Here is a 27,322-nt window from a genome sequence, read left to right on the forward strand (position 1 = left end):
GCTGTAGGTGGCGCGCTAGCAATTTTGGCGCGCTAGACTTTTTTTGATGCACGCACATTTGCATGATCAAAGAATTTTTTCAGGAAGAATTTTTGTATTTTGCGAGGATTTGTAGAAAAATCTTCATATCAGACTCTGTTGAGCAGATGTTGTGCTAGAATGGCGAACATTGCGGTCGATAAAGATGCATTCTACCGGCGAATGAAGAAAATATACGATGAATGGGAGGTATGTACATGGACATTCATTTTCTAATTTTAACTGAAAATTAGAAGGCCATTTACATGCCGATGTGTGCTATTTTTAATGTACACAAAGTGAATAGGGCATATCACGTTTCCTTGAAATTGAATAGAGGCTTTTCTTCATAACCTGGGGCCCGTTTCTCAACCTCGTCATAAGTCTAACTTCTTGACTAAATCGGAGATAGTGAGCTACTAAGCCCTCTTTACCAAGATCGGGTACAACAACCTCAGCTCACTCATGTCACTAGATCTAGATCTAAATATTTATGACACCTCCGAACCTGTCATAACTTCTTTCTTAATAATGACGTAGTGGCATCACGTGGGTAGACTATGACATGCAAAAGTGCCGAGAAATTTGAAAATTATAATCTTACGTAATCAATCCTAGAGGTTGAAATTACATCCCAAAATAAGTGGGATAATGCAATCATTACTAATCAGCTAATAATACAAAGTAACTATGAAAACTGTTGGTAAAACGCCACAAAACCACTCATTTTGAAATAGTAAACTAATTTAATCGATAAAAATTCTATCTGATCAGGCCATCCATAACTGGACTTGTATTTGTCGTTTTCAGACCCTATTGACATTTGGATAAATTTGAATCTCTAATTTATGCATAGAATTTGTCAAATCGTAAGATTTGCTGAACCTGTGATTTACCTGACTGGGAATTGTTCTATTTGAATCTTAGAATCTCCAGAACAGTGGAGGGATCACCTAAGAGAGAGAGAGATATCAAAGATTTATAAAAAAAATGTTAAACTATATTTGGATGATGTTTGGAATCATAAAACATAATTTTACAAATAAAAACGTTATGGTTCTTTCGTAAACTATTAAAATTGAATATCCCGGGGGTACCCATCTCAACGTCCACATGTGATTTTTTAGTCATGAAATGAATTATTCATAATTCCATTTTTCAGCAATTGAATGCCCCAGTCTTCATGGTCTAAGTATGTATGATGCATAATTTACCTGTGCTATTATTTTTAAAAGATGTAATTCCCAATTCATCACAATATTTGCAATTTTGTCATAATTTTTCTTTTTGAAAATTATGCTATGTTGTGACTAAGGCTACGTCTCGTCTGCTTTTTTTACCGATAGTATCGATATCAAGGTATTTTACTTAGGAAGCCTTTCGTGAAACAGGTTTAGTAAGATTGGAACTAACTCCGTGGTTTGTGGATAAAGATATGACTAACTTGTCCAGGTGTTGAGAAACGGGCCCCAGGCAATTAAATCATAGCAGAATCTCCTTACCAGTCACATATAAAAGAATTACATAAATTGTATTTCACTGACTATCTCATCTTGACATTCCCTTGTCATGCTTGATTTTTGTTACGGCTCACGCCAGTGTAATTAAATTATTTCAACATCAAACTCGAATCAAAAGTCGACATAGGCATAGCATGGCATGCCTGGCCCTTGGACTCATCATGGCTGTCATTTGACTATTCATCAAGTCATGGACTTGGCGCCTGTGCTGTGGCTGTGCTAGCTAGAAAAACTACTCTGTAAAAAGGTAGCCTTGGCCACATGTTAAATGTTAGTGATTGTGAGCATTGTTTGTTGTTTGTTGAATATTATTATTATTAATGGCGACCAGTCATATTTGACTATACGGCCAACTCGTTAGGCCTATTATTTTCTTTCTTTTCTTCGACGTGTCCTTTAAAATTGTTCCTCTCCTTTTTTTTTTGTAATATTATTATTATTATTATAAAGACTACTGTATGTTACAGGTGACCGCATGATCCCGTCCCGAGCAGTTTGATTCACCTGTTTATATCAGTTTTTATTCATTTATTGATTGCTTTTCCCAATCCTAGTAAGTATTTAAGGCCAGCTAGGGGCCTGTTACATGACGAGATGAGCGATACGTAGGAACGGCCAAGGACCATCCGAGATACAAAACATCATGAACCATTTCACGAAGGCAATTTTGTCTTCCAAGAATCCAAGTCCGCGACATTGTATGATATCAAAAGTACGGAAAAATATTCAGTCTTCATCGTCACCTGAATTTTTTCTTTACTTAATTATTTCTTTCATCCTTCTTTTATTCTAACTTTCTTTATATTCACTGTTTTTCTTGTTATCCTTCATTTTCTTTACTTTATTTTCCCCTTCATTTTTTCTTTCTTTCTTTCTTCTCCATTCATTTCTTTTCTTTTCTTTCTCTCCTTCATTCTTTACTTCACCCATTTGTTTATCCCTTTCATTTTCTTTCTTTTTTCCCCTTTATATTTTTCTTTCTTTTATGATTATTTTCAGTGATCCCTTTTGTTATGTTGTGCCATGGGTCACAAAAGTACATGAAAATATATGAGAGGAAATCATTCAAATGGCATATCAACTCACTTTCATGGCTGGCAAGATAAAATTGCTTTGAAAAAAAATACAATTTTACAAATACAAGGTACATCAGTTCTTGTTAAAAAGAGGGAAAAAAGCAATGGTACATGTCCATAGAACAGCACTTCTTTCCTTTAAATGGTAAAATCTTGTTTTGAAATATTTTTTTTTTGGGGGGGGGTGGGGGCAATTGAAATATATATTCGGGCAAGTATTTTCCAACTACAGTACGACCTGTCTTATCCAGACACGTTGGGACCAGCACCAATCCGGATAAGGGATTTATCCGGATCTGGGAGACCCAATATAAAATACATGCAGCTGCGCTGCGGCTGCCTCCCCAGGCCACCAGCGGTAGCTACACTATAGTAGCGGGCGTATGGTATAGACAAGGGTAATATTCACTGCAGAGTCAGTGCAAATTATAGGCAGTGTTTTCATGGAAATGAAAGTGATCGATGCCCAAAACTCTTGGATAATTTACCTGCTAAAATGACTGAGGTATACATTGAGCATACCTCGAAAGAAAGGGAATGACTCGATGAAACCAAGTTTTAAAATTGGATCATCGCAGCTTCGCAATGTCAGCCATTGTTAACTGACTGTAGGCTCAAACATGATAGATGGCACTGTCCGTATTGAGGCATAAAGTTAGCTAGCAAGACATTTGTTGTTCTTCCCGCGAAGCAAAAAGAGAAACGTGATGAAATGTTTGCGCTGCACCCTGATTTACTGGAAATTATCATTCCTAAAGTTCTTTTGGTGATTTGGGTGAGATATTTTCATGAAAAGTATGTTTGGTGTTGGGTGACTATGTTGGGAAATATATGTAATCAAAGTGAGTTTACGTATAGGATTGAGTTTAGATTGAAATCTCATTTCCTCACGTACCGGTACTAGATTGAAAAAAAAAAAAAAATCTCGGCAAGTGTGCGTCTGGATAATAGAGAGATCCGGATAAGGGGAGGCCGGATAAGAGAGTTCGGACTGTATTTAGAATAAAAAAAAGGTTAGCACCCTGTACAAGATTAAGTACATTTGAGTTTTTTTGACATGTAGAAAATAAGGATACCAAAAAAAATGGCCTTTGATGCCCTTCTGGGAAAAAGATTTTGGCCTTGGTGCCCTTTACAGTGGCCTTATTGCCCTAATGATAATGCATGAGGGGTTAGAGAGATTGCCTCCCATTTCAATATTTCAAGTTTGGTCGAAAACAGTCTAGAAAAGGGGTGGGGAAAAGAGGGAGAATATGTGAGAAAATAAAAGGAAACATACAAACAAAAATTATTTGGATTACCTTGAAAAAGTTAAAATAACATCCGTTTTGGGTTGTCTTGCCGTGCAAGACAACCTGAAATTGATGACAGCCCACATTTAAAAAATAATTTGCTGCCATACCAAATAAAATGAATCAGAGTGCAATCGAATGAACCCCTAAAAATGTTTAAAGATGATATGTTAGTGTTGTGTGCCGTGAACATGTTTTCTCTCAGTGCCGATGATAATGGCGGGCGGTGTGCAAAGATTAAGATCATGCCTACGTAGGACATGTCTAGAGGTGTCTTTCCAAGGACCACTCTTCGTATCGTCCAAATCGGCTTTGTTGAGCAATATCTTGTTATGTAGAGCGATTGTACAAAAGACCATTTCATGAAACAGACCCCAGTATATATATCTTAAATCTACTCTAAAGACAGTAAAGTTAATGGTATTACTGTAACGTTAGACCTACAGGCACGCTGCACAATGAATAAAATAATGCAAACTGATTAGATCTAGTTCTGACTAACAGTTAAACCTATTTTCAATAAAAAAATTTAGAGACGATTTCCAATCCCAGTCATGCCAGTTTTCTGTGACCTTTTTTGTGACCCACTTTCAAATTTCAATAGACCATACCTATCACCTAGGCCCTAATCTTTTTTGTTCAATATCAAATACTGAACAAAAACATGAAAATTTATGTCCGTCCTCGGTGAGACTGAGACAGCTTTAGTTACAGAAAAAACGAAGTCAAGTCCAAGATAGGAAATTCTAAAACATTTTTTAATTATATCTCTTAGAATGAAACAGAGAATAGCAAGCTGCACTCCTTGGATGCTATCGCTTCAGCGGTTGGTGTTGACGAGGATATAGTGTATGCAAAGTCAACTGCTCTTCAGGTAACTTCCATCATCTTTTTAATCAATTTTGTCGGTTTAAGCAATCTGTCATGAATTCGTTCCGAAATATGATTCAGGGATCATCTATCTGTTCAGAAAAACATGTTATCTTCAAAATACTTTTTTTCTATACAACTTCAGTAACCAGGCCTTAAATTGAAATTCAATATTCGATGGGGATTTCTTTTGTTTTTCTGTGGAGCACACGTTCTAATTACATAAAATAGGAATATGAAAAAGACACAGAGTGTCCAAGGCTGATGAGAGGGACATCATCATCTCGGCGATGCTAAATCTTGGTTTTGAAATTGGAGGGGGTGGGGGGAGTCCTATCTAGGAAATGACAATCATATAGTATTTTATATGTTTTTGAAATGCTTATTAAAAAATAGGGCTCACCCCCCCTTCTGGTTCTGGGGCTCCTGTCATCATCATCATTACCATCAACATCATCTTTATTATCATTGTCATCAACATCAGTATCACCATCAACATCTTTATTATTATTATCATTTTGTATCTTTCACACTGATCTAAATATTCATCACCAACTTCATTGTGACATTGACCATACCATCACCAACATTTCCATTCAACAGAAAGCTTATTAAGTTCTCTAATCAGCTTCCCATATATGACATATGTCTTACACACTGAAGATAGAGCAAGCCTTTATGAAAATCACACTCTACTTCTCCCTCCCCAGACATGGCTGTTTGGCTACGAGCTTACCGATACCATCATGGTGCTCTGCAAAGAACACATCTACTTCCTAGCCAGCAAGAAGAAGGTGGAGTTCCTGCGTCAGGTTGCTTCCAACCGAGAGAAGGAGAACCAGAACGGGGTGCCCCAGATCACTCTCCTGACCCGAGAGAAGGGAGATTCCAACAAAGCAAATTTTGAGAAGTTGGTAGCTGCTATCAAAGGAAGCAAGGAGGTAGGTGTCATTAAATTCCCAAAGTATTTTGTTAAAAAACAACTTGAAAGCAATTACCTTGTGGGTGTTTTCTGGAAGTTCTCATCACTGACTAAATTGTCAGAGCTGAGGCAAATCCAGTGAAGTCCTTGGATTTGATTGGCTGAGAGGCACAGGCCTCTGACTGTTATTATGGTAACTGTCAGAGAAAGTCAACTTGCCAGTGCTGACAATTTTCATGAAACAGTCCTCTAGTTGGTTAGTATTTGCCATTCGAGCAGTGCATTTGTTCAGAAATGTTCACAAGTTTTGTTGTCATGTTTGAATGTATATCAAAGAAATGTGAGGTGGGGTTCTGCAATTGATTGCACATTATGTGTTGCAATTTTATAATTGAAATTTCAGTATAAGCTGGAACAAATCATTTTACACTCCTTGTTGCAAAATATGGATTAGCAATCAACTACTACATGCACATTTTCAGTTAATTTGAAGATTGATTTGGGACCCCCCCAAAATGTAATTGAATGTAAGTTTCTTGTACCACCCACATGGACACACAAGATATATAGAATAAGGCATTTTGGCTGTGTCTGTGTGTGCAGAAACCATACTATAAAGACAGTATGTGTAATTTCACAGCGATGTTCCAGCATTCATTATTGATTTGGTTATAATGATGAGTAAGAATTGGTGATAAAAAGTCACTTATACAGGGTTCTAGCAGAAAAGCACTGACCTGACTTTTGATCAGGTGCAAGGTGTGAAATTTTATTATTCTTATTTTTTGTTGTAAGTAAATTAGCTTCATTTGATTTTTCTAGATTAAATGTCAATAACATGAATAGGTTTTAAATTGCACCCCTATATATTTTAATTCTTTGTTTTCCTTTTAGAAACAATGAGTCATTGATGACCATTTTTATTGAATCCCCTTTTAAAAATTGTATGGTCAAATGAAGTTCCCTACTCATAACTTGCAAGGAAGCATAAGAAATTAGATAAAAATAAAGTTGAGTAAAAACTAAATTTTTATGAAATAAAAGTATATTATTAGTCACATGGATATTGTGAATCGCAAAATACTCTTGATCAGGCTAAGTATATAGGCCTACAAAGTATGAGATGATATTGACGTGGTTCAAAGTTGATTGATCGTTAATACTTAGGGTGAATTTTTTTTTTCCCAGGGCAAGAAAATTGGTACATTCCAGAAGGACAAGTTCCCAGGTGACTTCATGGAGGGATGGAGGACAGCGCTAACCAACGGAGGCTTCCAACAGGTCAGTGGTCAATTTCATATTCAAACCAACAACATCATATTCTGTTTCTTTTAATTGATCCAATATAAGAATGGGCAATTTTCTGCATATATATCATTCACATGCATACCAAAATTGAGGTTTGAACAAATCTTTTTCTTAATCTAGTGTGGCATTATTGATTCTTACCATTATAATCCTAGGTTAATTCTATTTTCAAATTTGATTTTCATTCTTATTACAGAATCTTGATATTTTTGGTTCAATATTTGTGCCTGCCTAGCAACAAAAAACTACTGAAGAATACTACAGATGATTCTCAGGCATTGGGTGGTGCTCAGATGTTTCTGTGTTTATATGTCTTTGCTTACATGGATGAGGATAAGGCCTTTATACTTCAGGGATTTTTTTATAGGCTCAAAAGGAGGTATTCATAACCGCTGGAACCCCAATTTCTATCCATAGCAATACCCTTTTTGGTGTACAAAGTAAATTTCTAGATGATACTTCATGTAACCCTGGGAGCATTTCATCAATATTTATCTGACAAGACGTCAGATCTGTGCCCCGTCTTACAAAGAGTTATGATTGATCTGATCAATTGCAACTATGGACGGCCAGCAATGTCACCATCTATTATGCATGCTTGTTCAAAATATTTTCTAGCTATGATGTATATTCGTGCATTCATTGTTTTCTTAAAATTCACTGCGCTTTCCCTTTGCATACAAAGGACATTGTGCAAATTTTTTGTATAAAAAATTGACACTGGTGGATTTCCATAAATTTATGATTGATGGGATCAATCATAACTGTTTGTAAGACAGGGCTGTGAAATCTTTCCTTGAGTTTGATTGGTTAAGAAGCACTGTTGTCTGATGAAACATCCGACTAGTCCTATCCTGAAACGCTCCCCTGATATTTTGTTGTTGTTTGCAGGTTGATATCAGCCCAGACTTTGCCCGTATGATGGCTGTGAAGGAGGAGAAAGAGATCAATATGATCAAGAAAGCTTGTCAGGTGACCTGTGATGTATTCACAAAGAAACTCAAAGAGGACATCATGGAGATCGTTGATGCTGACAAAGTAAGACAGCCAGCTTTTTAAAAATCGGACTCTAATGTGATACTTAAGTTGTGGGAAAGATGAAGTGAATTGTTATAAGCCTTAAATCCCTTTCATGTTTCTGTGTAAAAATAGTAAAATGTCTACTTCAAATGATTGCTGTTTCAACATTGTTGTTGAAATGATTTTTGTGTAGTCCCATATACGCTTTCTATGATGGTTCAAATTCATATGACTCTTTTATAGTAGATATATTTTTACATATTTGTTTTAGATAGATGCCAGTTTTCAGGCTTGTATTCAATTTCAGGCACTGAAAACGTCTCATTTCAATCTTATTGATTAATACTCAACACGTATCCTCTGAGCATGATGTGCTTAATGCAGTGATGCAGTTTATTTGCCACAAAATGGAATTTAAGTATGACTTGTAGTCATACTTAAAATCTTTGTGAAACACCCCCCACCCCCCCCCCCCCCCCCGTATGTGACAGGGCAGAATTTGGGGAGTAAAGATATTGTCGTAGTATAGTCACTTTTTTGTCATCTATGGGAGCTAATACAGTTTAAAGGTCATATCATTTCACCCTGGTGTTGATTACAATCTTGGAAGCATTCCAGGAATATCTTCTCCTTACCTATCAGAATGACCTGGTAATGTCAATAGGAAGATCCACATAGTTTCCATCTGTCTGTCTCTGGAGCAATGTGATGCAAAGGGATTGAAAGATTTACACATGTAGGTCTAGTTTTTTTGCCCTCTTACAAAAAATAGTGTTTGATTACAAACTTACGGCAACCAATCCAATGTGCTGTTACTTGCTCATTTTGTTCAAGTTACACACCATCAACCAATCAAACTGACAGTGAGTTTGAATTTTGATAGATATTGTCCCAAAGCAAATGCCATTCAACCGTTGTTTGCAATACACAGACAAACATATTGTAAAGCATGCACTGCAGAATTCTACTTTCAGTAAGCTTGACAACTTAAAATGAATACCTAATTGTGCTTATTTTGCTTGTTCACCCCCTCCCCCACTTAAAAAGGAGAAAATAAAAAATCTGTGGTCTCTGTGTATTTTATTGTAATATGGTATCCTCCCTCGTATCCAGTCAATGTCATGTTAAGTGTCATATGTGCTCTGCACAGAAATGAATGCATGGGACTACATGTAGTCTTATGATATTAAACAATGTTTTCTGTGGTTTTCTTTGTTATGGTACAGAAAGTAAGACACAACAAGCTTGCTGAGAGTTTAGAACAGGCCCTGGAAGAGAAGAAATACTTGGGTGGTGTGGATCCGTCACAAGTCGAGATGTGCTATCCTCCCATCATTCAAAGTGGAGGCATCTATAATCTCAAGTTTAGTGTGGTCAGGTGGGTGTCATCGTCTATTCCTCACAATGGAGATCAGACAGCATGCACATAGAGTACACAGATTTATTCTCTACATAGAGCCTGTTCTTTGTTTGGTGTGAATACTTGGGTTCATGTTTCCTCTTTTTTATTTAAATGGACAAAGTTATTACTGATCCTGTGGCCCATTTCGTTAAGACTTACAATTATGGTAATCGTGCCTTGATGATGACTCTCATGGGCATAGGGCTCAATACCTAATCAAAATCAAAGTTTCCATTGTCATTACCATCGTGGCAATGTTACTTTAGTTGTAAGTCTTTATGAAACGGGCAGCAGAATTTGATAATGGGTGGGACCACCTTGAATAAGAAGTTGCACATATTTTTAATTGCGATAAGTGCCCGAATAGACTTCTTTCATATTTTAGTCCTGTGGTCAGAACTGGACTAGGGTTTAACCAAGCTGATAATCACCCAACCCTAAAAATGATTCTCATGAGAGAATTTGTTAATGCTCAGTAATGATAAAATAATTAAGGCATTCTGGCAATAGACAGGACTTTTTCCAAGCTATGTTCAATTTGTGTGCCTATGTATCCATATCTATGTCGGCACATTTCATTGCTCTCAGTTTTCTGTTAGTTTTCATTCAACTTGATAAAACTTTATCAGTGCCCCATGATATTTAGTTGACATTGACTGTATGTCTGATTTCTACATTTAATGATAATTATATCGATGATAATTATATAAATATTAATGACAATTATATCAGCAATCAAGCCAATTTATTAGACACTGTAGTCTGTCATGGGCTTAAGACCTGATTGAATAAAGCTCTGTATAATGTTTCTCATATAGACTTACATTTGTCAAATTTGACCTTTGACCTCTCACAGCGATGAGCACAAGATGCACTTTGGCGCTATCACATGTTCCATGGGTGTGAGGTACAAGTCCTACTGTTCCAACATAGTTCGGACCATCTTGGTGGATCCTACAGACCAGCAGCAAAAGATTTATCAGCTTCTGTTAGAGGTAGAGGAAGCAGTACTTCAAGAACTCAAGCCAGGTAGGGACATCTTTTAACCCAAAGGTTGTTGACGATCTGGGGAAGTAATCATTATTTTTTTCACAAAGCAGTGTTGCTTTCTAAATTATGCTCGGCCAGCTATGGATGCATGAAATCTGAATTTTGGTTTTGTAATTACTGAATGATGGTCTGAATGGGCTATTTTCTTTTGTTCAATTACTTTGTATTATTGTTAACGATTTCTTCAGTTTTTGTTCAATGCTCAAAAGACTTGCTCCACACATTAGCTGTGGGGTGAAGATGTGCAAGTCACATTTTTTTATAATGTGTTGGGTACTGCATTGCCTTTGGTTTTTTATTGTCTCACCTGCATAGCAGAGTGAGACTATAGGCGCCGCTTTTCCGACGGCGGCGGCAGCGTCAACATCAAATCTTAACCTGAGGTTAAGTTTTTGAAATGACATCATAACTTAGAAAGTATATGGACCTAGTTCATGAAACTTGGCCATAAGGTTAATCAAGTATTACTGAACATCCTATTAGAGTTTCATGTCACATGACCAAGGTTAAAGGTCATTTAGGGTCAATGAACTTAGACCATGTTGGAGGAATCAACATCGAAATCTTAACCTGAGGTTAAGTTTTTGAAATGTCATCATAACTTAGAAAATATATGGACCTAGTTCATGAAACTTAGACATAAGGTTAATCAATTATCACTGAACATCCTGCGTGAGTTTTATATCACATGACCAAGGTCAAAGGTCATTTAGGGTCAATGAACTTTGGCCGATTTGGGGGTATCTGTTGAAATCCCATTATAACTTTGAAAATTTATGGATCTGATTCATGAAACATGGACATAATAGTAATCAAGCATCACTGAACATTTTGTGCAAGTTTCAGGTCTCATGATTAAGGTCAAAGGTCATTTAGGGTCAATGAACTTTGGCCGATTTGGGGGTATCTGTTGAATTACCATCATAACTTTGAAAGTTTATTGGTCTAGTTCGTTAAACTTGGACATTAGAGTAATCAAGTAACACTGAACATCCTGTGCGCATTTCAGGTCACATGACCAAGGTTAAAGGTCAATGAACTTTCGCCGAATTGGGTGTATCTGTTGAATTACCATCATAACTTTGAAAGTTTATGGATCTGATTCATGAATCTTAGACATAAGAGTAATCAAGTATCACTGAACATCCTGTGGGAGTTTCAAGTCACATGATCAAGGTCAAAGGTCATGTAAGGCCAATGAACTTTGGCCATGTTGGGTTTTTTTGTTGAATAACCGTCATATCTCTATAGGTTTATTGGTCTAGTTCATAAAAAGTGGACATAAGAGTAACCATGTTCAGTGTATCACTGAACATCTTGTGCGAGTTAGAGTAGTTTTCAAAGTCAGCTGCTATATTGAACCGCGTGGTGCAGGTGAGACGGCCAGAGGCATTCCACTTGTTTTCCCTTATATGAGATCACCATAACTTTTTAGTGATATTTCTGGTTTGATTTGACAGTATAATTGACTGAGCCCGAAGATACATCTACATTTAAAAGTATTTCCACTGCATTTTGCAGAGTCTAATAATCGCAAATTATGGAATTTTTCATTTAGAAGCCTGAATTTGATCTCTGAGAATATCACTGGATGCATTTGTTGTTGTTTTTCAGGTGTGAAAGCCTGTGATGTATACAATGCAGCAGTCAACCTAGTCAAAGAGAAGGATTCTAAACTTGTAGGAAACCTGACAAAGAATGCAGGGTATGTATTGAATGTTTACTTATTAATAATTGAGTTCTTTAAATCCCTGAGGCATTCAACAGGGATCGCCTGATTTCTTTGGGCATTGTGTTAACCTTTCTAATAACTTCTAATAAACTAAATGCATTTCTGATTTGCTGAAAGGTCAGTGGTATGTAAAAATCACCATACTGGTCATTTTATGATCAGGGGAGGTGAACTCTCAATGGGATGAGGCTTTTGAATGACCTTTGCATTGGCGCTTAACCTGAATTGAAAGTCACACTTAACTCTTTTGAAAACAATTCCTTTGACTGAAGAGCCTTCTTGAACAACAGAGTTTCCTCAGAATCTTTGAGTTGGAATACTATTGATCCACAAACTAAGAAATATATATTCAGTGGCTATATGACTGCTCAATCATAGCTGAGGTAATGATATATCATGTGCATTGTAGCTTCACAGTATAGATGGACTTATTGTTGTTATTTTCTTTTGTGTAGGTTTTTGACAGGAATTGAATTTCGTGAAGGCACCATGGTACTCAATGCCAAGACAGAGGAAACGGTCAAGAAAGGAATGATATTCAGTATTAACGTCGGCTTCTCAAACCTGGAGAACTCGGCAGGGAAGGACTCGGCTAGTAAGAAGTACGCCCTCTTCATTGGAGATACTGTTATGGTGAATGAGGTAAGATCTTGGTCTATCCTCTTAGAGTTGAGATTAGAATCGGGGATTAGCCTATGATCGACCTTTGACTTTGGTAACTTACCAATTGGTCTACATCTGCTCCACCTACATTCTGTTTGGTCTTATTCCACACTATCTAATCATATTAAAGTCGTTTACAGTCAATCTAATAACCATAATTGCCATTTAGCCTATTTACCATTTGGTCTAATTTCTATTTGGGTGATACCTATTTTGTCTGATACATCCACTTCATCCTACACCAGTTTCTCTTGTATTTGGTATTCTGCTACCACATTTATAAAATAGACCACAGATTTATATTTGATATATGGCAGCTTTAGATCTCCAATTACAAAAAACCCCTTAGAATCACATATATATTTCATATCTGGCATTTGGCACAGCATAGAACACATCTACTTCTCTCTCTGTTCGGCACAATTTTTCTAAGATTTCTAGTATTCGTAACAAGTTTCCATTAATTTGTTATTATTTTCTACATTCTTTTCTTCTATTTGTATTACAGGAAGGACCTGCCAAATTACTGACACCGGTCAAGAAAAAAGTCAAGAATATTGGTATATTCCTCAAGGTTTGTTTATTCCTTTCCTTTCAATGTCTAAGTAAATATATAGGGACAGTGATTTTCCGTTTCTAAAATTTGCCTTTTCCGTTTCAGAAAATCTCAAATTCCGTTTCAGCATGTCTGAAAACGGAAATTCTGTTTCCCCATAGACTTTGTGTACAAGAAAATTGACAATTCCGTTTACATAGAAAACCAATACGCAACGAGTAGCGATGTCAAAATGCTAGCGCTGCTCAAAATTTGCATCTACCAATGTACTAACATCCCTTTAAAATCCATTTTAATCGAAGAGATTCGAGCTCAAAAACTATTTAGAGAAACATAATCAACATGAATACATTCTCACCTTTCGTATTATTAGCATTATTTTATTGTTAAATGGGATTTTATCGCCGATTTGGGGACTTTTCGGACATCGTTTTGAGAAGTCGACTACTTCTGAATATCCACCATTTTGGATTTGATGAATAATTGTGATCCTTATATTATGACCGAACGCAGAGGGCAGCAACACACGGCTGTATTCTGCCTTATATGCGGCGTGAGTGTAAACTAATTTGGATACGATCGAGTGATGGAGAGGCTCGAGTGTAGTTACGATGTGTTGATTGTCATGATTGTTGTTGCAAAGTGAGATCGTGTTTTTACAGTTGATATTCGTATTTTGTTGAGGATTTGGGATTAATTTCTGTTGCTATTTTGTGCATTTTGAGATAAAACTTGTATTCCATGATTTTCCGTTTGAAAAGCCACTTTCCGTTTCAAACAGCCGATTCTGTGAATTCCGTCCGTTTTCCGCGATCGCGGAAAATCACTGTCCCTAAATATAAATGAAAATTACAAGAATATGATGAACAGTTTTCTGTATCCTGTAACATTTGGTTTTCATTTTTTTTTTGGGGGGGGGTTGCTTTTTCTACTGTTCTAATGTTGTTAACATTGTTAATGTAGTAAAATGTTTAATAACCCTGTTTAAAACTTGTTTACCAATGACAATGATGATTATTATGATGATTATGGTGATGATGATGATAATGATTATTATGATGGTGATGATAATGTTGATTATGTGTATGATGATGATTATGATGTTGATGATGAGGCTTGTGATGATGACGACGATGATGATGATGACAATGGTGATTATGATTATGGTGATGATGATGATGGTGATGATTGTGATGGTGATGATGACAATGATGATGATGAGTGATGATTATGATGATGATGATGATGATGATGATGATGATGGTGATTTATGAAGGTTATAGGGATGATATTCAGGATGATGCAATCAGACCTTTTCTAATTTCATTTGCATCATAAACATTGATTTTTTTGTGGAAATGCCCTCTCAATAGTGAATAAAAATAGAAGAAGATTAAGTTTTATATTTATTTTCCATTATTAGGGTGAAGATGAGCAAGAGGAGGATAAAGAAGAACAAAAGAAGGAACAGGAACAGCTTCTTGGTAAAGGAATGAGGAGAGCCGTCCTGGAGAGCAAACTGAGGGTATGTCAAACTGTCATTCTTACTCAATTCATTATCAATTTAGACATTGACCACATTATGCGGTTTCACCCAATATTTTGTAATGCAGAGCCTGGGGAATCATACAAAATGCATAAAATGAAAGAGTGAACATTCTACAGATCATTTGCCTGAATATGTTGCATCTTGTTTTATGCTTACAAAATATTAAAAATAATGACTATAATCCTGAAATTGGCAATATGATGGAAGTTAATTTAACAAAAACCATTTTTCAAGTAACTCGTCAAATGCCGACCTCCAAGAACCATCCCATATCCATCTCTATTTCTGTTGCATAATCTTTAAGGACACATGTAGCAATTAAAGAATACAGGTGTTGCGCATTAAAGGATAAGAAATTATACACCCTCTAAACAAAGTTTGACAAAGTTATATTGAATTCAGGGTGTGGTCGGTCATGTTGGTGGACAAATGGGGGCTGTATTTTTTTGCAAAGTTCAGAGATATTCTTTTAAGGTTTCAGATTTACACAGCATACCTTTTCATTGTGTCAAGAAAATGGGTTGCCATGGTAATGGCATAGATTGAGATCAGAATACTTTTGTACATAGTTTGGTCACCTGATGAAAGATGTATAACTCATCCTTTTTATGTGTTCCCAAGGTATAGGCCTCAATCTGTTATAAGATTACGCTGTATATGATATCGAGTTCTCATATGGGGGCAGGGATATTATCACTATTAATGATATTTCCGATTTTATTTCATTTTCATTTTTTTGTTCACACTTACTGATATATGACGTAAGAATATTGTTGGGAGTTTGTGTAATAAATCAATATATGGACATATTGAATTTGCTGAAAATTTCAGTGATTTTCTTTTGGTTAATTTAAAATAAGATTTCTTACTTCTCCTTAATTTTGTTGCAAAGCTGTTGTTTTCATGAATATTGCAATAACCATTTGTTAATATTTGAATTCATGTAGACGGAGACATCATCAGAAGAGAAACGTAAACAGCGCCAGCGTGAGTTGGCCGAGGAGATGAACAGAGAAGCAAGAATGAGATTAGCCCAGTCAAAGGATACAAAGAGTGAAGTCAAGTGAGCTTGCTTTTTTTTTTTCAGTACCAAATGTGAAAGACAACTATCTCAACTTTATTCAGAAATGAGTTGAATATTTATTTTAAAGTGTTTAAAAAGGTCAAGGTTAACTTCCATGTTACGATATGAAAACCTTTTACTATTTGGCATAAATTGAGACTTGCTTTTTGTCTCACCTGCGAAGCAAAGTGAGACTATAGGCGCCGCTTTTCCGGCGGCGACGGCGGCGGCGTCAACATCAAATCTTAACCTGAGGTTAAGTTTTTGAAATGTCATCATAACTTAGAAAATATATGGACCTAGTTCATGAAACTTGGACATAAGGTTAATCAAGTATCACTGAACATCCTGCGTGAGTTTTATATCACATGACCAAGGTCAAAGGTCATTTAGGGTCAATGAACTTTGGCCGATTTGGGGGTATCTTTTGAAATCCCATTATAACTTTGAAAATTTATGGATCTGATTCATGAAACATGGACATAATAGTAATCAAGCATCACTGAACATTTTGTGCAAGTTTCAGGTCTCATGATTAAGGTCAAAGGTCATTTAGGGTCAATGAACTTTGGCCGAATCGGGGTATCTGTTGAATTACCATCATAACTTTGAAAGTTTATTGGTCTAGTTCATAAAAAGTGGACATAAGAGTAACCATGTATCACTGAACATCTTGTGCGAGTTAGAGTAGTATTCAAAGTCAGCACTGCTGCTATATTGAACCGCGTGATGCAAGTGAAACGGCCAGAGGCATTCCACTTGTTTTAGTTATTGATGTACTTTTGGGATAATGTTATTTTGATTATGTAGAATTTTTATATCTCTTGGATACATATCATGAATAATTTTATATAGTCTTGTTTTATTGAAGCAATAAAGCTTTTAAAAAGAAAAAAAAAATTCTGCTTATTTAAATGAGTCATGACAGAAAACTTAATAAAAATAATTAGGAGAGGATCTTAAGCCTTTTGTCCTCTAGTTGCTTCCTACAAATACTAATTATTTCTTAGTAATCGGGTAAAAAAGCACCCTTAACAACTTGACTGAATTAATACTCATTATTAATTCTGCTTTGATTCTTTCCAACTAGGGTACAGAAATCTAGTATTGCATACAATTCAATTCATTTCAGTTTCAATTCAACTGAAATTGAATTTCTGTATTAGTACAAAGATTTCATTATTGAATTGATTTGAAGTGAATTGAATTCTACTTCATCTAAATTGAATTGGATTTTTCTCCATCTTCTTTTTTCCAACCAGGGTGCAGAAATCTAGCGTTGCCTATAAGAACCTCTCACAAATGCCCCGGGAACCAGACATCAGGAAGTTGCGGATCTTTGTTGATAAAAAATATGAATCTGTCATCCTGCCTGTCTTTGGTGTAGCCACACCCTTTCACATATCCTCAATCAAGGTAAAAATACTTATTTGTCTTCCATATTCTTTTTTTTTTTTTTTGAGCTCTGTGAAAGATATTGGTGAACATTACAAAAGTCTGATTTGGATACTTGACACAATTATGTACAAAACACAGGAATGGAAAATTTCTGCATTTTCAAAGCTTGACAGCTGAGTATTTTGCTTGAGAATTGCTGAATAATTGGGCTAGAAAATAGGTTTTGTTGTGCTTTTCATAGCCGTCAAGACTAACGTCATTCTGTGTTAGAAACTTGCATAAGTTTATACACCAAAAATACTGTGTGATGTTTCTGCTCTTTGGATTACGCATTTGATTTTCTTCATATCACTCACATGGAGATATCATAAATTGTAATTTCTGTATGCTTTACAACCGGCAGCTTGGGACTAGTTTTTTTTCCTATATTGTTTTTAAAAATCCAAAAATCAATATTCTATATGTACAAACAGAGAGAATCACAACCCTCTTGGCACAGTGTGACGTCAAGGCTGTTAAGAACAAGCGCTATATGGAATGATATTCGGATGGCGTTTCTGATCACTAAATAATGATTTTCAGGTGCAATATTTTCAGAGCTCCATTTTTACAAGACACTGGTAACAAATAGGAACTTACAGCTCAGATTTTTATATGTCAAATCGATATTAATCCCTTTTTTTTGGTGGTACTTGAGGATTTTAACCCCTAATAACCAAGATTGTGTGTTCTTACAGGGAATTTAACACTATTCAGATATAAACCACCCAGGGTAGAATGAGATTTATGATCGGCAAATGTTATGTGCTGTCACTGGAAATTGCCTTTATGGTAAAGTTATCACTTTCCATGGCCTAGCAGGTGCTACAGGTTAGCTGGCTTGGCCAAAGAATTCCTCACTGGTACACTAGAGTTTGCTTACCCCCAAAGATGTCTCTGTTACAGGTATTTCCAACTGATCTTCACAAAGTCTTGGGTCAGCAAATAATAATCCACTACCCATGAAAGCTGATGCCAATGTGACCTTCATTCTTGTTTTCTTGAATACAGAACATAAGTCAGAGTGTTGAAGGTAACTACACCTATCTCCGTATTAACTTCCATCATCCCGGCAGTGCCATGGGAAGAAATGAGGGTAATGTCTTCAGCAACCCTGAGGCAACTTTCATCAAAGAATTGTAAGTATCCTCTAGGCCTGGGATGAACACTCTTTTTGCCATTCAATAGTTCGCCAGGGTACACAATATATCCAAGAATATATAAAGAAAATGTTAATTTACCCCCCCCCCGATCAAGAGAAAAATGAGCGCAAGGAAATTTTTCATGAATATTTCATAAAAAATACTAGATTAAATAATTGTTTCCATAAAGAAAATATTTGTTCTCCCCATGATCTTGAGAAAAATGAGCTCATTTTTTTTGAAAGTTCATATTTTATGAATATTCATATTTCATATTCATAAATAATATTACTGACAATGTCTTGTTATTTCTACTTAAACAGAACATACAGGAGTTCTAACACCAAGACTCCAGGTGAGTCAACCATTCCATCAGCAAACCTCAACCTTGCATTCCGTCTCATCAAAGATGTACAAAAGAAATTCAAGACAGAAGAGGCAGAAAAGAGGGAAAAGGAGGTGAGATTTTAACATTTTAGTCAGGGGATGTACTCCATTCACACAAATGCAGGAATCCGAGCTCTTTTAACATTTTTCTAACCCTACATTTTAGACAAAGTTGAGCCTGGAGCAATTGTCGCAGGAGCAAATGCCGTGTCACCCTTTGGCGACCTCAAATAAAAATGCAATTGCTTGCAAGTTTACTGCACTGCCTCATTAGTGTGTATTCAACGTTGCATTTATTCATTGAGTTGTTTGATATTGATTACAGGGTATTGTGAAACAAGACAAACTTGTCATCAATCCCAACCGTGGTAACCCTAAACTGAAGGATCTTTACATCAGACCAAACATTGTTCAGAAGAGAATGCAAGGATCGTTAGAAGCACATGTCAATGGTCAGTATTGAATCAAGTCTTCTGTCCCTTTTATCCCACTAGTTAGGACAATTAATAACTAGAAGTCTTTGGTCACTTTATTCTTCAAATCTGCAATATCAATATCGTTCGTTGTTTGCTGCATTTTAAGAATGTTCAAGTCAGTCTACCAAAGTGTTAACCATCGACTTTCTTCCAGAATTCAGTCTTGTAAATAGAAATGAAATTTATTAATCAGTCAGTGACTAATTTCTTTATGGAATGGGCATTAAACAGAATGTTCTCTCTCTTTATTTTGCCATTAGGCTTCAGGTATACCTCAATGCGTGGAGATAAGGTTGATATCCTTTATAACAACATCAAACATGCCATCTTCCAGCCTTGTGATGGAGAAATGATCATTGTCCTTCATTTTCACCTCAAGGTTGGTTTGTAGAGTTGGAAAACAAAGTTGTGGGGAAGATGGAATTAATCATTGAAAGGTATCAAATTATTTTTTGGTTTTTAGGGAGAAAATCATTAAAAAATGTTTCACTGCAATGGATTGCTATTGAATTCTTTTCATGGTAGTTTGGAAGAATATTATGAAAAAACTAAAGGAAGAAACACTTGACTGGTCATTTTATTGGAATCTGTTTGAAGTTACTTTTAGATTGTTATCGAAACCAGGTGGCGTTTCACAAAGAGCTGAGTGTCACTAAATGACGCTAAAAGGACAACACACACAGTATTTAACGTGTAACCTCTTCTATGACTGCATAATAATGTGTTGTCTGAACATGTTTTGATCATTTACGGTGTTGAGTTTTATACTGCATGCAATTATGAATTTTATGTGCGATTTTAAGTTACATATAACTTTGTGAAACCCCCCCCTGGTATTTATCTTCAATATACAGCTGCTTGTTATTTTTTTCACTTTCTTGTATAGAATGCTATCCTGTTTTCAAACAAACGTCATACCGACATTCAAGTGTATACTGAAGTTGGAGAAATCACCACTGATCTGCTCAAACATCATAATATCCACGACAGGGATGACATCGCCAGTGAACAGGTAGGCTGCTTAGTGATCTTAGAGGCAGATAATCTTGTGTTTCCATGGAAATTTGACACCATTAGATATATATATCACCCAGAGTAGAACAAGATTTATTACCAGGAGATGTTATGTAATGCCACTGGAAATTGCCTTATGGTAAAGCTACTAGCCTGGCTTTTTTTTTGGACACTGAGTTTGCTTCCCCCCAAAGATGTCTCTGCTATATGTATTTCCAATGCTTTTCACATTGTCAGGCGTCGGCAAATAATTATCCACTACCCATGAAAGCTGATGCCTGTCTGATTTAACACATGAATGCAGTATGATAGGGTTACCAGATATTTGAAAAAATTAGCAGGAATGTGATATTGTGAGTCTGTGTTCAGCTCATCAGCTCTTCTCCATCTAAATCAAATCATTTTGTTCATCCAGAAATCAATATGGTATTTTAAAAAAATTGTATTTGCAGGAGTTTTTGAATAGACATGATAGCTATTTTGTTATTGATAATGATGATGATAGTATATGATGAGTATGATGGTGATGGTGACAAAGATGGTGAGGGTGTGATGATGAAGACTACAACAAAAGTTGACGGTGGTGGTGATGATGATGGTGAGTGTGATGATGTTGATGATGATGACATTGATGATGATATTTTTATATAATTGTCATTGTTTAGGCTGAAAGGGAGCTGAGGCACAAGCTCAAATCTGCCTTCAAGAACTTCATTGAGAAGGTGGAGAGTCAGACCAAAGGAGATATTGAGTTTGAGGTTCCATTCCGAGACCTGGGATTCCCAGCCGTGCCCCATAGGAGTACTGTCCTTCTTCAACCAACCAGCAGTTGTATCATCAATGTCACAGAATGGGTATGTCATGTTTCTATAAATGTTTGTTCCATTAGCAGAGCTGCCAACCATTATGTTTTTGTCAAAATTATTACCATTTTTCCAACCAAATTATCTTTTTATTTAGAAAATCATATGCTATTTAGAAAGATTGTCTCTATTTCATAAAACTTACACAAGTTTAGATAACTGGATGAATGGAATTTCAGGTAACTGGACCAAATGTCAAGGGTAGTTATTATTATTTGTTTGGCATCGCCTGTGCCTGGGAGGCGAAAAGCAAACTGAATCACTATGACATGCAGGTTTTTCCTCCAGATTGGGGGAGTGCAGGTGGACCACGACAACGGGGTTTCCGCCTACTCTAATACGAATAGTGCAGTGTCACCAGCTTTGCCCATTAAGAACTTCTTAATTTGCAAAGATGGTGACTCTCATCTTCATGGGACCTCCTTTTAACGTCCTTTTGAGGGACGGATTGTTTTCCACTGCATCTATTGAACAGGGGAGAGATATTTGCACACAACGCAGGCTTCAGACATCTGCCCGGGATGGACTTGAACCCACGACCTATGGTTCAACAGGGTCGACAGGCAGATGCTTTACCGAATGAGGCAACTAGCGACTGAGCCAACTACACTTGTGGGTCAATGTTTTACAAAAAAGAGTTTTGAGCATGATACAGTTTCTCATTGTCAGAGGTTGAAAGTTTCCCTATTGACTAAGGGTCTATTATTATTAATAGCATATGAGGTAGGTAAAGTCTTGAACTGGTACTATTCATCATTGGCTGTGGCATATTATTGACTTGAAAGTAAGAATTACAAAGCTGATGTGGAAAGAAATCCTTCTCATGCAATTTTTATTTTTCTTATCATTTGTTCATTTTCTAACCATTCATCCCTATGTTTACACTTTTTCCAGCCACCTTTTGTGATCTCCTTAGATGAGGTTGAATTGGTTCACTTTGAGAGAGTACAGTTCCACATCAAGAACTTTGACATGCTCTTCATCTTCAAGGACTACTCCCGTAAGGTAGCTATGGTCAATGCCATCCCCATGAATCTCCTGGATCAGGTCAAGGATTGGCTCAAGTAAGTCACTGACATATTAGTTCTATCTATTATCTAATTATTATTAATTTCATTATTGCTAATATCTCTCTTTGCACTTTGCAAAGTAAAACATATGTACATTTATATTTGTAGAATATAAATCAGATTGTTTTTGTTATATGTTAGATTGTTCTTTTGGCCTGATGTTGCCATCATATTAAAAATGATGAAAAGTGGCCCATGACTGCCAAATAATAAAGCATTATTAAATTGATAGTACAAGGTTTTACATCAAGTTAATTAAATATGAATTAACACTTCTTAAATCAGTCCATGTTGGGAGATAAAGGGAATATGTTGGAAGGAAGTGAATTCCACTGCCGAGTCGTCCTTTTGAGAATTATAAACTAATAAGGAGGGCCCCTGCCATCTATTTTTTTTGGGGGGGCTTGCCCTTTTAAGTGGTGTATGAGGAAAAAGGAGTTCAGATTTGGCTAATTGATAACTTTTTTTCATTTCTCGTCGTGTTTAGTTCTTGCGATATCAAGTACACCGAGGGTGTCCAATCTCTTAATTGGCCTAAGATCATGAAGACCATTGTGGACGACCCTGAAGGGTTCTTCGAAGGGGGTGGATGGAGCTTCTTGGAGCCAGAATCAGAGGTAATGGTTTATATTCATGTGGTCTTCAAGCATTTGGTCTAATTCTTAAATAGTCTAATACCACTTGGTCTACTTTCACTTTGATCTAATACCCACCTATTCTAAGTGTCAATCATTAAGCCAATGCTGAGTTGGTGATTGAAGTTGCCATTGCCTTAGTAACCTTCAGTAATAATGGCATGCTATCCACTGAGATCACTCCATTTTAATTCTCCTTTAGTCTAATGCCCTGTTAGTCAAGTTTCTACTTCATATGCTTGTTTTTTACCATGTCAACTAAAAATTTAGTTCATTAACAGTTCAGCTAACTAAATAGATTAAGTTTTGTTAGACCAAGTGGATGTGAGATTAAATGGATGTTGGCGAGTTGGTATTTTAACATTTAACCACAAAACTTGTTTTTAGCAGCACCAGGCAATAGATACACATTTTCGTTAATTGATTTTTCTCCATTTTGGGTGTTGATGTAAAATACACTGAAGCAGTTTTTTTTTTTGAATGAGGGAGATGATGATGATGATGATGATAATGTCGAAGATGGTGATGTTAGTGATGGTGATGACGATGATGCTGATGATGGTGATGATGATGCTGATATTGATGATGATGCTGATATTGATGATGATGATGGTAATGTTGATGATAGCGATGATGATGCTGATAACGATGATGGTGGTAATGATGATAATGATGTTGATGATGTTGATAATGATGATAGTGATGTTGATGATTTTGATGATGATGATAATGATGTTGGTGATGATGATGATGGTGATGATGATGTTAATGATGATGATATTGATTTTGATGATGTTGATGATGTAGATGATGATGGTGATGATGATGATGATGGAGGAGTCAAAGATTTAGTCAATGTTATCTCCATTTATTCTTCATTCAGAATGAGGAAGATGACGATGATGAAGAAGATGATGGTGCCTTTGAGCCATCTGGATCAGAGTTTGAAGAGAGCGAGTCGGAAAGTGAATACAGCGAAGGTTCCGAGGAGGAGTCAGAAAGTGACTATTCAGGTTAGCCATTGGTTTTAATCTGTACCTCTGTTGAAGTACTGTTACATATCCTCCAGATGCCTAGTGGCACATAGGGCCTCCATCAAACGTCTCCACCTTTACCTATCAGAGGCCACAGCTCCAGCCAGGGTCCTTTCTTTTTCCACTGTTCGACGCCAAGTTTTGGGCCTGCCCCTTTTCCCTTCTGGTGCCCAGGTGAATGCTGTGTTACAGATGCTTGCAGATTCCCCCTTAGTGTGTGCCCAATAAATAAAGTACAATTTAATCCATTTGATTCAATAAATGATGTCCTAGACTTAGTGGAAGTATAGTTTAATCCATTAAAAAACATTGTAAGTTTACTTGCAAGACTTAATTTTGTGATATCAAACTTTGTTATTATAGGATATACTTAGGGGAAATAGTTACGTAATGTAGTCACGGGTAGGCGAGACACAGTCTGGCTATTGCCTTGTGTTATATATTATACTTACTCTTATTTTTGTTTTGCTGATCTCGCTTTACTCATCTTGTTTGCAATGTTTACAGAGGAGCTTGGGAGCAGCGAAGAGAGCGGAAAGGACTGGGATGAGTTGGAAGAGGAGGCAGCAGCAGGTATGTTTCAGTGACTTAGATTTTATATTCTGTCATCTGATTGGCTCAAATTAGGTCACATGATGAGTGTAACATCATCTGAGAGAGCTGTATCTAAAGTGCTTCGAGCTGTTTTTAATTTGATCTGCACTATGAACATATCAGTTATTATTCACGTGTTTTAATCATTTAATAGGAATATACTTGTTTTAGGGAAAAGAAAATGACTAACTTAACCTGTGTGTTCGTATTTCTATGAAAAAAATCTTGTATTGAATAGAAAATCTGTTCATATTTTGGAAATCTTTTAGTAATTTGTTCCTATTTCTTTGCTGTCAGGGATGGCAGGTATGTTATCAATGTTCTTGGCGGTCAAGTGGGTGTTTATTTTCAACTCAGTTGAATGAGATAAGGATACGTTGGTATGACTCATTGTCATGATCATTTTGTTTGTCATTTTCAGCCGATCGACGGAAAGACCTGAACATGGAAGACGAGACCACCAGTTCCAAGAAGGGTAGCAAGCGCGCCCCTCCACCACCGCCTCCCAAGAGGAAACGATCGGGTGGTGGTAGGCCCTCGCCTGCCAAGAAATCAAGACGTCGCTGAGAATTTAATCAATGTCAACACATATCCACATCATCCGAGCCTGAGGGAAAAGTTATGAATACAAAGAGTAGTACAGTGAAACCTGTGTATGGATACCACCTAAGGGAAAGAAGACATGTGGTCTTTGTGAGCAGGTGGCCTTTGTGGACAGGTTCCTATAATGCACGTTTCAGTGGGGGAACTGTTCAAGGGAAGCAAAAATTTGTGTTCTTAATAGACCTGGGGCCCGTTGCAGAAAGAGTTGTGATCAAATGTAACTATAAATAGCTTGCGCAACTTTATTTTCAGCCAATGAAGCACCTGTATTCGGGACTTGCGCTTTGACCTGCGTTTAAACGCAACTCTTTCTGCAATAGGCCCCAGGGCTCCGCCTCACGAAGATTTGCGATTGATCCGATCAACCACTGCTATGGAAAGCCAGTAACGCCAACGGCTAGAAAGCATGTGTGTACAAATTTTTTCTAGGTATGATGTGTACTCTTGCAATTGCCTTGATAATTCAATGTGCTCCTCTGTTTACAAATGACATTTTGAAAATTTACATTTGGAAATATAACAAAGATGGATTTCAATATTTTCGAGGTTGATTGGATCAGAAACAACTCTTTGTGAACACCCCCAGGATTGTGTAACACGAAGTTTATCAATCAATCGTAGACCCGATATCTATGATTGATTACAATGATCATAGTTTACAATAAATCATCCCCACAATCAATTGCTAAGCTGTATGTTAAGGGGTCTGGGACAATCTTTGGTTTGACAGATCAATACCATTGTGTGCATACTGCCTCAAGTTGAATGTGAGTTGCCCATTCCTCATGAAAAATAACCCCTTTTCACAGACTTCTAGAGAAATCATCTATTGTTATCATTCACAAACAAGCAAATAATAAAGTTGGGTACACAGAATTCTGTTCGGGGTAAATTGTTTTGTTGATGGAATTTCTTTTATTTTTTTCTGGAAAACAATCCTTAGCCACACAAATCTCAGACATGGGAGACAATCTTCCATACTGGCGAGAAACTGAATAATATTGGCCTCAGAATTCTTCTTATATGGAGTTATATAAAATTGTCCTATCTATACTCTATTCTGATTATTGTCCATGAAAGGTAAAAAAAAATAAACATGAATTGCTCATAATTATAATTAAGGATATGACAAATGAATGTTGTCCTTGCCCGTTGTCAGGGCAAAGTTCTATGCTGCAATGGCATGGATTTAACTCCCGCTCATACTTGGCTATGATTTGACAATACTGTTTATATTGTTGATGTTAGATCGGACAAAAGTAAATTTTTTCCAAAAAAATCCCAGTCAACTAAAATATTCATTTGGTCTGGTGGCTAAAATGGCAGCAGGGCATAGTAATGAATTTGGCCAAAACTTAATTTATCATGGTTGGATCCTCATAAAAATAAAATGCTCCAGTGTGGCAGACATTTTGACTGTGTCATCACAAATTTGTGGGTTTTTTTTATACCTCCGATATCATGCTCTTGTATATAATTTGAATATATTCAATGACCATGATTGCTAGCTCTGATTTCTACTCATTCTAAAGAAAAAATAAATTGATCTTATATAAACAGAGGTCTCTTTATCAATATTTACAATGGATGGAGTTATTTATGCAGATTATTCTTGAACGAAAAAAAAATGAGAGAGACCTTGAGCTGTACATATTGTAGAATGCTGACAATTTTGTATGAAGAAATGGTTTTTCATGTATACAACAATTTGTAATATACGTGTTTGTCAAAACAACCATGAGTTCAATGTATAGTTAAAATCATTGTATTGGTAAATGTGTTGTGAAGTTCCTTTATTTTCATGTACATGGTGCGTGAAATATGTCCAAATAAATGTAGAATTTGGGAATAAATGAACATGTCCATTTGTCGTTCGTTCTTTTCCATTGGAAAATTAAGTAGGCATAATTATTTGTATGAATATATTATTGCAAGGCTAATTCAAGATTGTAGAAAACTTCAGAAGTTTGGGTGAAGCTCTTTACGTGACCATTCGATATAGCAATATTACTCAAGACATATCTTT

General features: G+C 36.4%; 1 protein-coding gene across 1 annotated transcript; it reads left to right on the top strand.

Moving 5' to 3' along the window:
• Positions 1–17: 17 nt before the first annotated feature.
• Positions 18–27,149, top strand: LOC121407359 (FACT complex subunit SPT16-like). Its single transcript, XM_041598404.1, has 24 exons — positions 18–228; positions 4,682–4,780; positions 5,487–5,717; positions 6,887–6,979; positions 7,898–8,044; positions 9,253–9,404; positions 10,285–10,457; positions 12,093–12,183; positions 12,666–12,852; positions 13,382–13,447; positions 14,853–14,954; positions 15,926–16,041; positions 17,304–17,457; positions 18,490–18,617; positions 18,944–19,079; positions 19,333–19,459; positions 19,744–19,862; positions 20,370–20,495; positions 21,163–21,351; positions 22,255–22,424; positions 22,918–23,047; positions 23,949–24,078; positions 24,607–24,672; positions 25,115–27,149. Exons 1-24 carry the CDS (start codon positions 160–162, stop codon positions 25,258–25,260), a joined length of 3,147 nt encoding a protein of 1,048 aa, XP_041454338.1. The 5' UTR covers positions 18–159; the 3' UTR covers positions 25,261–27,149.
• Positions 27,150–27,322: the final 173 nt, after the last annotated feature.

This window comes from Lytechinus variegatus, chromosome 2 (genome assembly GCF_018143015.1).
Source record: "Lytechinus variegatus isolate NC3 chromosome 2, Lvar_3.0, whole genome shotgun sequence".
Classification (NCBI taxonomy): domain Eukaryota; kingdom Metazoa; phylum Echinodermata; class Echinoidea; order Temnopleuroida; family Toxopneustidae; genus Lytechinus; species Lytechinus variegatus.